Genomic DNA, 13,586 nt, shown 5'->3' on the forward strand with positions numbered 1-13,586 from the left:
GTTTTTCAAGAAACTTACGGCTACCTAAGACATTTCTTCTGCATGGGGCAGGGACACAGATCATTTGGATGGTAGAGACACACAAGCCGCTCGGGATTACAGGAGCACGTGAGAGCAGAGAGAAAACATGTGGTTCTGCATGCCGAACACTGTCGCTCATCATCAGGAACAAGTTCAAACACTTCTTCTTCAGACATTAGGACACCCTGAAATATAGTTCATGTCACTACACCAGGTCCTTCTAGACTCTCAAGCATCAAAGAACTTCAAATTACTAAATTTTTTTCTACAGGTAAATCTGACTTAAGCTATAAACATGGGAGGTACGATGCCACATCATCAAAATATTTTCTAAAATTAATCATTCTTAATTCTTTAAAAATGGGAAAGACTAAACCTTGGTGTGTAAGAATACATTTGACTGATAACAATTATTCTTTAAAATGCAGGGAATTTACTACTACAAAGGACAAAATAACCATTTTTGAGGGGAAGGAAGGAAATTATAATTGGGGGGTACTTTGGGGTGGCTAACAAAGTTCTATTTCTTGACCAGAATTGTAATGACAACAAAGTTTACTATGTTACAATTCATGAAGCTATATATTTGTTTTCACAGGATTTTGTCTTCTCCTTAAAACAAGAAAAAAATTTTTAAAAACTTCTTTTGTCCCAGGGACAATATACCCTTAAATCCTAAATACAGATATATATTAGTATCAATGATCTGAAAATAACACTGATAAATACAAACATATGCAAAGATAAAGTAATAAAAATTACTTAAACTATGCAAATCAAAATATAATCTACTTCAGCAAGACATCAAAAACAAAGTTAAATTCAGTCTGCCAGCTTAAGAAATAAGAGCATTTAAAGTGCATTTTATAAAGACTCCCATTTAATACATAAAGGTTCTCTTTAAAGTTACTACTTATTTGAGAAAGGTACTTATATAAAACCTAATTCCACTATGAGAGCAAACTTTTTTCACTTACACAAGGGAAAAACCCAGTAATTTATTCACTGGCAGACACAATTCAGTTCTTGCAACACAGATTTTGTTTTTGATTATTGGTTTAATCTACATGTCACTTAACTATCCTCTCATATCTTTCCATCTCATATTAGCATTTAATATTTGCTTTTAAAATTATTTCATGTAAAAATGGTTCCAAAATAAACTGCAGGTATTTCTTAGCTTACAAGAATTTACACAGCTTCAGAACAGCTGGCAAACAGGATATTCATTAATACATCAAGACATTTGGGGCACCTGGATGGTTCAGTTAGTTATGCGAGCAACTCTTGATTTCAGCTCAGGTCATGATCTTAGGGTTGTGGGATCGAGCCTACATCAGGCTCCACACTCAGTAGAGTCTGCTTGGGATTCTCCCTCTCCCTCCGACCCTTTTCCCCTCTACTCATCTGCTCACTTGCTCTTTCTCTCTCTCTGCAGATTTTATTTATTTGAGACACAAAGAGAGAACACAAGCTGGAGGGGTGGGGGTAGAGGGAGAAGGAGAAGCCGACTCCTCACTGAGCAGGAAACCCAATATGGGGCTTGATCCCAGGACCCTGAAATCAGGACCTGAGCCAGAGGCAGACGCTTAACCGACTAAGCCATCCAGGCACCCCTAAATAAATAAATCTTAAAAAAAAAAAATACATCAAGAAATTTTACACCAAATTCTAAAGTATGCTCCAGGAACTACTAGTCCTGGAAGATATTCTACAAAAAAAATAAATAAGTTGTCTTTGGGGAAATGCTATGTATTACTATATCCCTCCCAACTTAAGAGATTAACAATGAATACCAGCGTATCATGGAAGTTTTACAGTAAAGAATCCCATTTATTATTTTTCCCCCATTTATTTTTTTCTTAATCTACCATTTCCTAAGTTTTTCTATCACAGAGCAATTTTTCCTTGTAGTGCTGGAAATTATATAGCTTAGAAAATCATAAATTATTAGGAGGAAATGGAGAAAAAATTAAAAGGCTATCTGAAATAATGAAAGTGAGAACTTTTTTTTATTTAAAAAAAATTTTTTTTAGATTTTATTTATTTATTAATGAGAGACACACACGGAGAGGGAGGGGGAGAGAGAGAGAGAGAGACAGAGACACAGGCAGAGGGAGAAGCAGGCTCTATGCAGGGAACCTGATGTGGGACCCGATCCCGGGTCTCCAGGACCACGACCCAGGCTGCAGGTGGCACTAAACCACTGGGCCACAGGGGCTGCCCTGAAGGTGAGAAAATTAAGGAATAGAACCAAATGGTACCAATAAAGAAAAAAAGGGGGGAGGGGACTGGAAGTGAAAGAGACATTGCCAAAATAAACAAAAACTTCAAACCAGATAGCAGATGACTATGAAAGAGACAGATGAGTTAAGGATCACATTTAAGTTTTTACATAATGATCCTAACACTTACTGGCAATTAGTAATTCCTGAAAAGGTAGATGGAGAGGAGATGATGATATTCTATCTCAGGTGCTGAAAGTGAGATGACAAAAAGCTAAAGAAAAATAAATGTACAGTAATCCCGGAGAGGCTTGGATTACAAATGGGTGACTGGAAATGACACTCCTCTCAAAGTGACAATAATTCCTGTGTTTGCACATAGTAGGAGGAAACATTAAGATCTGAAAAATAAAGCCACAAGGTAAAATCCTAAGAAAGGCTAAGAACTCCTTGAAAAGGAACACAAAAGGAAAACAATAAAAGGTCAAAGGCTGCACCCTGCAAACACTGGTAGTTGAGGAGGATAAGGAAAATAATTAAAAGTGACTGGCAAGGGGCACCAGGGTGACTCAGTTGGCTGAGAGGCCGACTCTTGGTTTCAACTCAGCCCATGATCTCAGGGTCCTCGCTCAGCAGGGAGCCTGCTTGTGGATTCTCTCTCTCTCCTTCTCTTTGTCCCTCCCCCAGTTTGCTCTAATAAATAAATCTTTTTTTTAAAAGGTGACTGGCAAGTGTCATCAGAGGCTGAAGAAGCAGTAAAGCAAGTGTGAGGGAAAGGAACAAAGCAGCAATATATAGTGCAAAAAGAGGTCACAGGGATAGATGACAAAGAATAATGAGACTTGGTGATAAAATCACTAGCAAACTCTGAAAATCAGAATGACAGTGATGATAAAGGGACAAAAAGGATATAAGGGTACTGATCACAGAAAACCACTCCAGAAGTTTTTTGGGAAGAAATAAAATGACTTTTTTCAAGATAGGAAAGCCAAGTACACAATATGCAAAGAAAGAATGGAGATCAGTGTCTCAAGGGCGCAGGAAGAAGCTAAGTTTATAGAAAAAAGAGTCCTTAGAAAGAAATTTGATCAGGGTCACCTGGGTGGCTCAGTGGTTGCGTTGCGTCTGCCTTTGGCTCAGGGCGTGATCCGAGGGCCCTGCCTGTGTCTCTGCCTCTCTCTCTGTCTCTCTCACTGTGCCTCTCATGAATAAATAAATAAAATCTTAAAAAAAAAAAAAGACAACAATGGAGTCTGCTATATCATCGCTTTCTTTCCCATGTGACTTCTCTGTAGCATGCAATGCTGTTTGATAGCACTTTACCCACAATTGGAACTTCTTTCAAAATTGCAGTCAATCCTCAAACTCTGCCACTGCTTTATCCACTAATTTTATGTAATATTCTAAATCCCTTGTCATCGTTTCAATAATCTTTATAGCATCTTCACCAGCAGTAGATTCCATCTCAAGAAACCACTTTCTTTGCTCATCCATAAGAAGCAGCACCTCATTTCCTAAAGTTTTATCATGAGATTGTAGCAATTCAGTCATATCTTCAGGCTCTACTTCTAATTCTAGTTCTCTTGCTATTTCCACCCCATCTGCAGTTACTTCCACCAATGAAGTCTTGAACACCTCAAGTCATCCATGCCAAGACTGGAAACTTCTTCCAAACTCCTGTTCATGTTATTTGGACCTTGTTTCATCTATCACAGATGTTCTTTTTTTTTTTTTAAGATTTTCTCATTTATTTATGATAGACATAGAGAGAGAGAGAGGCAGAGACACAGGAGGAGGGAGAAGCAGGCTCCACGCCAGGAGCCCAACACGGGACTCGATCCCGGACCTCCAGGATCGGGCCCTGGGCCAAAGGCAGGCGCTAAACCGCTGAGCCACCCGGGGATCCCCTATCACAGATGTTCTTAATGGCATCTAGAACAGTGAATCTTTTCCAGAAGATTTTCAATGTACTCTGCCTAGATCCATCAGAAGAATCACTATCCACGGCAGCTAAAGCCTTACAAAATGTATTTCTTAAATAATAAGACCTGAAAGTCGAATTACACCTTAATCCACAGGCTTAATAACAGATGTTCTGTTAGCAGGCATGAAAACATTAATCTTGTTGAACACCATCACAGCTCTTAGGTGACCAGGTGCATTGTCAATGAGCAGGATCTTTTTCTCTGAACACTAGGTCCAAACCATCTGTAAACAGATATACTGTCATCCAGGGTTTGTTGTTCCAGTTATAGAACACAGAGTTAGATTTACCACAATCCTTAGGACTCTGAGATTTTCAGAATTGTAAATGAGCACTGGCTTCAACTTAAAGTTATCAGCTATATTAGTCTCTAACAAGAGTCATCCTCTCCTTTGAAACTTCAAAGCCAGGCATTAACTTCTCTCTAGCTATGGAAGTCCTAGATGGCATTTTCTTCCAATAGAAGGTGGTTTCATCTACATTGAAAATCTGCACTTAAAAAAAAAAAAAAAAAAAAGAAAATCTGCACTTAGTGTAGCCACCTTCATTGATGAACATAGTTAGATCTCCTGGATAACTTGCGGTTTCACCTTGCATTTTGTGGTACAGAGATGATTTCTTTCTTAATCCTCATGAACCAACTTCTGCTAGCTTCAAATTTAACATAGTACTTTGAAATTGCTTATTTTATTTATTTTTTAAGATTCTGAGATGCCTGGATGGCTCGGCAGTTGAAGTGTCTGCCTTTGCCTCAGGGCATGATCGCAGAGTCCTAGGATCGAGTCCCTCATTGGGCTCCCTCCATGGAGCCTGCTTCTCCTTCTGCCTGTGTCTCTGCCTCTCTCTTTCTGTGTCTCTCATGAATAAATAAATAAAATAAAAATAAAAATAAAACCAATTAAGCCAGAACAGGAGATCTCAAATTAGTATTCTCAGAAAAGGGCTTAAAATCATAAGTGACATATGCAGGAAAACAAATTTTGATCTATACCTCACTCCATATACAAAAATTAACTTGAAGTGACCCTACATGTAAATGTATAAGCTAAAACTGTAAAATTTCTGGAAAACATACGAGAAAATTTTTGTGATCTTGAGTTAAGCAAAGATTTCTTAGATATAACCAAAAGCACAAGTCACAAAAGAAAAAATCGATAAACCAAAGAAACTTCTGTTCTAGGGGATCCCTGGGTGGCGCAGCGGTTTGGCGCCTGCCTTTGGCCCAGGGCGCGATCCTGGAGACCCGGGATCGAATCCCACATCGGGCTCCCGGTGCATGGAGCCTGCTTCTCCCTCTGCCTATGTCTCTGCCTCTCTCTCTCTCTCTCTCTCTCTCTCTCTCTCTGTGACTATCATAAATAAATAAAAAATTAAAAAAAAAAAAAAAAAGAAACTTCTGTTCTTCAAAAAAAAGATAAGCCATACTGGAAGAAAATATTGTCATATCACCTATCTAATAAAGAATTTATATCTAAAATATACAAAGAACTCTCAAAATTCAATAACAACCCAAGTTTTAAAAGTTGGGCAAAAGATTTGAACAGAATCTTCCCTCAAAGATACATAGACAATAACTAAGCACATAAAAGGTATTCAAAATCATTAGTCACTAAAATTAAAACCATGATGAACGACCATGACAAACCTATTAGAATATCTAAAGTTAAAATTCCAAGTGTCAGTGAGACTGCAGGACAAGTGGAACTCTCCTATTCCTGGCAGAACTGTAAAAACTGCTTTGGAATACAATTTGGCAGTTTTTAGAAAAAATTAAACATACACATGTCATATGACCCAGCCGTTTCATTCTAGTATTTATCCAAGAGAAATGAAAGCATATGTCAACATAGAAATTTGTTCAGAAATGTTCACAGCAGCTTAATCATAAAAAGCAAGTTAAAAACAATTAAAATGTCCATAAGTGAAGATATAATACTTGGCAATTAAAAGGAATAAACAACTAACACATGGAAAAACATAAATGAATCTCAAAGTAATTCTGTTAAGTGAAAGAAAGTAAACAAAAGTTATAAAGTTTATACTTTTAAATTAAAATTTAAATAAGACACTTTTTAAAAAGGCACACTAAAGAAAGTAGACTGGTATTTTCCTGATAGGGGTGCAATTGGGATTAGCGAAGACGGGGAATGGGATAAGGAGGAAGGATCACAAAGGGGCATAAGAAAACTTTTGAAGGTGATATGTTCATTATCTTGATTGTGACAAAGATCTAGTTTATTCTAAACATTCAAAATCCCAGCACTTGTGGGAAGGGTATGGCCATCCCCTGCCCAGCTACCACCACTATAAGGAACTCCATCAGAAATTCAACTGGCTTACAAACAGGGAGTTAAAAAAGAAAAAGAAGAAATCCCGACACTTGGTTATTCAGTACTTCCTACTCACTACATCGTTATATTATTTAGAAAGAGGAAAAAAAAAAAAAAACCCAGATCAATACAATGGAACAACTGAAATCACCAGAAACACAACTTTTATTCTATTTCAAAGCTCAGAGAAAAGGAAAGGATTTGAATTTTCTCAAAGAAATAATACTGTATGTAAAGATTTTTAAAAATAAATATATACCTAAGAAATTCAATGTGACAGGATTCCATTTTTTTAAATCTAGAGATGACATGAAGATTCCTAAAACTTTTCGATTTGTAGAACCCAAAATAACAAGTATAAAAATATACCTCCTCCAAGACGCCTAGGTCAGGCAACTGGTTAAGCACCCAACTCTTGGTTTCAACTCAGGTCTTGACCTTGTGAGATCAAGCCTGAACGTGAGGCTCCATGCTCAGCAGCAGAGTCTGCTTGAGATTCTCTCTCCCTCTGCCCCTACCTATTATGCTCTTTCTCTTTAGAGAGATAAATAAATCTTTAAAAACGTATGTGTGTAAACATATGTATACACACATATACCTTCTCCAAACCTGTGATTTTTGTGTTCAACTTCTAAAGGAATCAAAGATGAAAGATGAAAATGGATTCTTTTTACAAGTTTAATTTTTAGTATATTCTCTGAGCAGTATCAAATACAGAATATATGACCTGCAAACTCACCATTTGAACAACAGACTCCCTTAATCTTGTCTCTTCTTCAGTCATGAGAGTCAATTCTTTGCACACCATGGCAGCCAGGCCCACATCTAAGCATTCTGGATCTGCTGCCATCTTGAAAATGAGTTCTTCATGTGAAAAGACACAATGACGCCTTAGCCGCCGGTAATGATTGACACACTGACGTCCAATGGGCAACTATAAACAAGAATTTCAAATTAAATCGCTTGCTTATAAAATATTCCAGAACAAAACCACTATCCTTTTATCATAAAAAAGAGGCAGAATAACAGATCTTCTCTTTTATCAGAGAAAAACAAATTCTATTTAAATATAAGAGGTAACTGTAAGTATTAAATTTTTATGGCCTAGCAGGAATTTCAAAGGCCTTCCCACAGAAAATTTTCACAATTTGAGATGCTAAGCTTCTAGCCTATGCTACTATATAGGTTTTCTATTCATAATGGAGAACAAGAAATACAAGTTCCTTGATATTTAAATGAGGAAGCAAACTCCTTTAGAACAATCTAACATAAGCTGCCTTAAGAGTAAAAAGAAAGGGCAGCTCCGGTGGCGCAGCGGTTTAGTGCTGCCTGCAGCCTGGGGTGTGATCTGGAGACCCGGGATCAAGTCCCACATCTGGCTGATCAAGTCCCACATCGGGCTCCCTGCATGGAGCCTGCTTCTCCCTCTGCCTGTGTCTCTGCCTCTCTCTCTCTCTCTGAATAAATAAAATCTTAAAAAAAAAAAAAAAAAAGAGTAAAAAGAAAAACATTCAGGTAATAAAGGGTTAAGTGGACATATTCAGCACAAAAGTCTCCACAGACCAGAAAGCAGAGATGTTATTAAAAGTTAAAAAAAGAAAAAAGAAAAGGGGAGAAAAAAAGCACTATTTCAGCAATTCACATTAACTCACTCTTAATTTATTCTAAGAACCAAAAGCAAAAGACAGTTTACATTTTAGCATCCTGAAATTCTTTTTAAAACATCTGTCTGGGGACACCTGGGTAGCTCAGTGGTTGGGTTGCTGCCTTCAGCTCAGGTTGTGATCCAGGGATCCAGGATCAAGTCCCACATCAGGCTTTTGTGAAGAGCCCACTTCTCCCTCTGCCTATGTCTCTGCCTCTCTCTCTCTGAATAAATAAATAAATCTTTAAAAAAAAAACTGTCTGGCCTAAAGAGAATTCAAAGTGAAATCACGAGATTATGTACTTTATTCTCCCTTAAGTGAAATAAATCACTAATCACTTTTCATAAATCATCAGACACGCTCATTAAGATAAATTCTAAAAATTTCTTTAACCAAATCATGACACTCATTATACTATATAGGCATACCTTGAAGATCCTATGGGTTCAGATCCAGACCACCATAAATTATTACAATAAAGTGAGTCAAATGAATGTTCTGGTTTCCCAGTGCTTATAAAACAACACTATATTGTAGTCTATTTTGTATGCAATAGCATTGTCTAAAAAAAAAATGTACACACCTTAATTCAAAAATACTTTCTTGCTAAAAAATGCTAACCATCACCAGAGCTTTCAGCAAATTATAATTACTAATCACAGATCACCACAACAAATAATAACAAAAAGGTTTGAAATATTGCCAGAATTGCCAAAATGTGACACAGAAACATGAAGTGAATAAATGCTATGGTGGTGCCATTTTATAAATAAAATGGTGCTAACAGATCTGCTGTCTTGACACACGGTTGCCACAAGCCCTCAATTGTAAAAAAAACAAAAAAACAAAAAAAAACAAAAAACAATATATGTACAGCACAATAAAGTGCAATAAAACAAGGTGTGCCTGTATACACACACACACACACACACACACACACACACACTCCCTCCATTGCTCCTCCTCCCCCCCAACCTCAATGTTTCTCTCCACTTTTCCCCAACTTATATCCTCATGTCCAGTGAAAGAACTGGGTGGTTTATTTTTTTTTTTTAATATTTTTTATTTATTTATGATAGTCACACAGAGAGAGAGAGAGAGAAGCAGAGACATAGGCAGAGGGTGAAGCAGGCTCCATGCACCGGGAGCCCGACGTGGGATTCGATCCCGGGTCTCCAGGATCACGCCCCGGGCCAAAGGCAGGCGCCAAACCGCTGCGCCACCCAGGGATCCTGAACTGGGTGGTTTAAATCAGAGTTTTAGTTTATATTTGAAAACTACGATATGAAAAAAAAAAAAGAAAACTACGATATGAAAGAAAAAATAAGAAAACGGATCTTTAAGAAATTTTTAGAATTCACCTCCATTTTGAGAAAGGCAGAAGATAATCACAGGAAACACATTTTGAGAATATAAGACTATCTCTGAATCAAGCAGTGTTTCCATGCTCTTTTTTTTTTTTTAGTAGGTTCCAAACCCAGTGGGGAGCCCAATGCCGGGCTTGACCTCATGACCATGAGATCAAGACCTGAGCTGAGATTGAGAGTCAGATGCTTAACTGACTGAGCCACCCAGGTGCCCCTACATATTCTTTTAAAGGAACAATCTTTCCCAAACAAATAATTATACTTATGATTAGCAATTATCTTGTCTATTAACAATATACAACTCTTTCATTTCCTAATTCATAAATATCTACTTGTTAAACATTTCTCATATGGCTTATTAATAATGGCAAGAAGATATGCAGATCTTAACTATTATAATCTAAAGAAGCCACATAAAATAGAACTGATTGCCCACTATGACCTATAAAACCTAGTAATATCATTTTATTCCAATCTAAGGCTGCAATAACTCATTTCTACCACGCCGTTCTTCTAAAGAGTTTCAAAGATTCCTACATATATCATCTAACTTGTCTGAGTTTATTAAGCGAATCTCTAAAGTATCTTTACTTATTTACCAGGTAAAAAACTTAGTTAGGCCCAGTGAAATTAAAAGAGCTGCCCACAGCCACATATCAATAACAGTAAACACATTAAAGGCAGAAACCATCTCTAATCCATTTCTGAATTATCTCTATTTCCTACCTACATCAAGCCAAGAAGCAAGTAAATCATAAACATTTTAACAAATGTTAGTTGAATTTTAAAAAACAGAGCTCAAACCCAAGGGAAAGTCCGAAGCTCAGTACTGCTTCTGTTACTTCCTAAGCCTAATAATAAGTGTTAAATTAGTAGATCAGATTACTCATCATATCATTCGTTAACCAAGGAAAGAAAAATCATGAAATTTAATAAATTTATGTACCTACAGAAAACATAAGACCCATTTACTAAAAAATATTTCTCCTTGGGGCACCTGGGAGGCTCAGTCAGTTGTGTGTCTGATTCTTGATTTTGCTCAGGTTGCGATCTCAAGGTCCTAACATCAGGATCATGAGATGGAGCCCCGAATCAGGCTCTGCACTCAGGGCAGAGCCTGCTAAGATTCTCTCTCTCCCTCTGCATACTCTCTTAAAAACAAAACAAAACAAAACAAAACATAACAACTCCCCAAATGTTGAGAGGAGATCAAAAAAAAAAAATACTAAAGGAAAAATAAAGTCAAAGAGTGAATCATAAATTTGCAGTCTTTTCCCAACCAATATGACATAATCACAACTAATTAATTTTTGATAACCACCTCATACAAAAAAGCAAAATAGCATTCATTGGCATTATCATTTAAACAAAAATATAGAGATCTCAGTATTATAGTTATCTTTAAAATAAGATTTTAAAAAGAAATTGAAAAGCCACAAAATCGTAGGAAGAGAAAAATAACCTGTTTATAGGAAGGAAAGTAATAAAGGTATAAAAACTTTAAAATAAACTTTTTAAAATAAAAATCTTTAAAAAAAACTTTTAACTTTTTAAAATAATAATCTGAGATATTTGAAAATATGGGTAAAATGAATTCTTAAAAAGATCTGGTCATAAAAAAAAATCTAGTTTCATTATAAAATTCTCAAGTTGTGGGCAGCTCAGGTGGCTCAGCAGTTTAGCGCCACCTTCAGCCCGGGGCATGATCCTGTAGACCTGGGATTGAGTCCCACATCGGGCTCCCTGCATGGAGCCTGCTTCTCCCTCTGCTTGTGTCTCTGCCTCTCTCTCTCTCTCTCTCCTGTGTTTCTCATGATAAAATCTTAAAAAAAAAAAAAATTCTCAAGTTGCTAAGAGGAAGCAAAGACTAGAGGAACCATTGTCTCTGAGAAAAGAAAGATTCAAAACCTATCAACTGCTCACTTAAAATTCAAACAGAATGGGGAAAATAATGAATGGATGGGAAGTAAAGAACTATAAAATCTTCCAAATAAAAACTGTAATGGAAACTCAAACTGAACTTTCTAAATTACAACAGTCACTTCACTCTCTACTGAAATATTCATGAATCCTCCCCTCCCCAGCTAAACAAATAAGGCAACTAAGATGCATTTTCCAGGGGTGTTAGTAGACGTACAACAGCTACTTGCTATAGAACAGACCCAGTCAGCAGTACAGAAGTTCACAGCTTCAGCAAAGTTGTAGCCCTGGTTAAATCCAGAATGATAGGCACGAGGAAACGTCACAACAAACTCGCCAGCACACTGATTGGTCCTGTACACCTAAACGCAAAGTGGGAACAGGGATACAAAACAAAATAAAACAACAAAAAAGAGGAAGAGATTTTTATCAGTCACTTTCAGACGCATTCTCTAAAATTAAAACAGTAAAGCATTCACCTACACATTTCAGAAAACAGTACCAGGGTTCAAGCAGCAGCCCAAACTCTACCTTCTTAAAATAGTCACTGATAACAAATTACAATAATCCATAACAAGAAGTAGCAGACAAATTCTCAAAGACAAAACATTACTCTCACTGGGCTACTGGTTTCTGAAACTTAATACAATTTTTACAATTAAGAGAATTTTTCTTTTATTCCTTTTATCCTTCTGTTGTCAATAACAAAAAGATGGAATTTCCTCCTATTCTTGGATAATTATTTTTTTGGAAATTAACTAATTAATTAGATCACATTTTATGGAGATATCCCCAAAATCAGTTTTCCTGAATCCCACTTATTTTTATGGTAATATTTTGTGTCTTTATTTATTTATAGAGTGTTTATGCATGCCACCCAGCCACTCCAAAACTATATGTCTTTAGAAAAGTCCCAGATGCTAGTATAAATTCACCCCACTTTTGGCTCAGGTCATGATCCCATCAAGTCCCGCATCGAGGTCTCTGCTCAGTGGGGAGTCTGCTTCTCACTTTGTTCTCACCACCCCCCACCCCACTTGCACACCCACCCACTCTCTAATAAATAATATCTTTAAAGACAATCTAACACTAGGCATCTGGGTAGCTCAACTGGTTAAGTGTCCGACTCCTGATTTTGGCTCAGGTCATGATCTCAGGGTCATGTGATCCAGCCCTACGTCAGGCTCCACGTTGGGCATGTAGCCTAAGATTCTCTCTCTCTGCCCTTCCCCTCCCCTCTAAAAAATAAATAAGTGAATAAATAATCTGAAAATCTTCTAAAAACATAAAGACAAATTAACAGTACTATTACTCAAACTACTTTCTCATTAAGGTTGTGATGAATATTTGACCGTATACACCAAATGTACTAAATTTATAAACTTTGTAGTAGTGGCTTAAATTTAATGATCATTGTCATAACTAATTTGAAAAGTAAAAAAGGTAGGGCTCCAGCACGGCTCAGTCAGTTAAGCATTCAACTCTTGGTTTCGGCTCTGGTCATGATCTCAGTGGGATCAAGCCCCTTGTCAAGCTCCATGTTCAGTGGGAAGTCTGCTTGAGATTCTCTCTCTCCTTCTGCCCCCCTTCACCTTCTCTCTCTCTCTCTAAAATAAATTAAATCTTTAAAAAAAAAAACAAAAAAGGGGACACCTGGGTGGCTCAGTGGTTCAGCCCAGGGTGTGATCCTGGAATCCTGCAATCAAGTCCCACATCGGGCTCCCTGCATAGAGCTTGCTTCTCTCTCTGACTGTGTCTCTGCTTCTCTCTCTCTGTGTCTTTCATCAATAAATAAAATATTTTTTGAAAAAAGTAAAGGTTTTTATAGTATATTTCATTATTGCATATTTAAAAAGCTATAAAATATGATCTTCAAAGATAAGTATTACTTAAAATATAGTTTAGCTAAACACAGACAGTAAAGAATACAAGATTTCTGTCAAAACCAGGATATAATGGTTTACTGAAAACAGAAGGCTATTTTATTAGATAGCTACATATAAAGTATGATTAATACTTTAAAACACCTCTTTCTTAACTAAAGAAATATAAATTCTAATTTGGCTATACGACATGTTCTTTTGCTTCCAGTT

General features: G+C 36.8%; 1 protein-coding gene across 3 annotated transcripts in view; it reads right to left on the reverse strand.

Annotated features, from left to right (window-relative positions):
• The window catches only part of KDM5A (lysine demethylase 5A), an 87,618-nt gene that overhangs the window by 37,975 nt on the left and 36,057 nt on the right, over positions 1 to 13,586 (reverse strand). For all 3 annotated transcript variants that reach the window (XM_072799372.1, XM_072799373.1, XM_072799374.1), the window contains exons 13-15: positions 11,736 to 11,855; positions 7,300 to 7,494; positions 25 to 206 (exon numbers count right to left, since the gene is read on the reverse strand). In XM_072799372.1, coding sequence (XP_072655473.1) covers positions 25 to 206; positions 7,300 to 7,494; positions 11,736 to 11,855 — 497 coding nt within the window. The remainder of the gene's footprint in view (positions 1 to 24; positions 207 to 7,299; positions 7,495 to 11,735; positions 11,856 to 13,586) is intronic.

This window comes from Canis lupus, chromosome 25 (genome assembly GCF_048164855.1).
Source record: "Canis lupus baileyi chromosome 25, mCanLup2.hap1, whole genome shotgun sequence".
Lineage (NCBI taxonomy): Eukaryota > Metazoa > Chordata > Mammalia > Carnivora > Canidae > Canis > Canis lupus.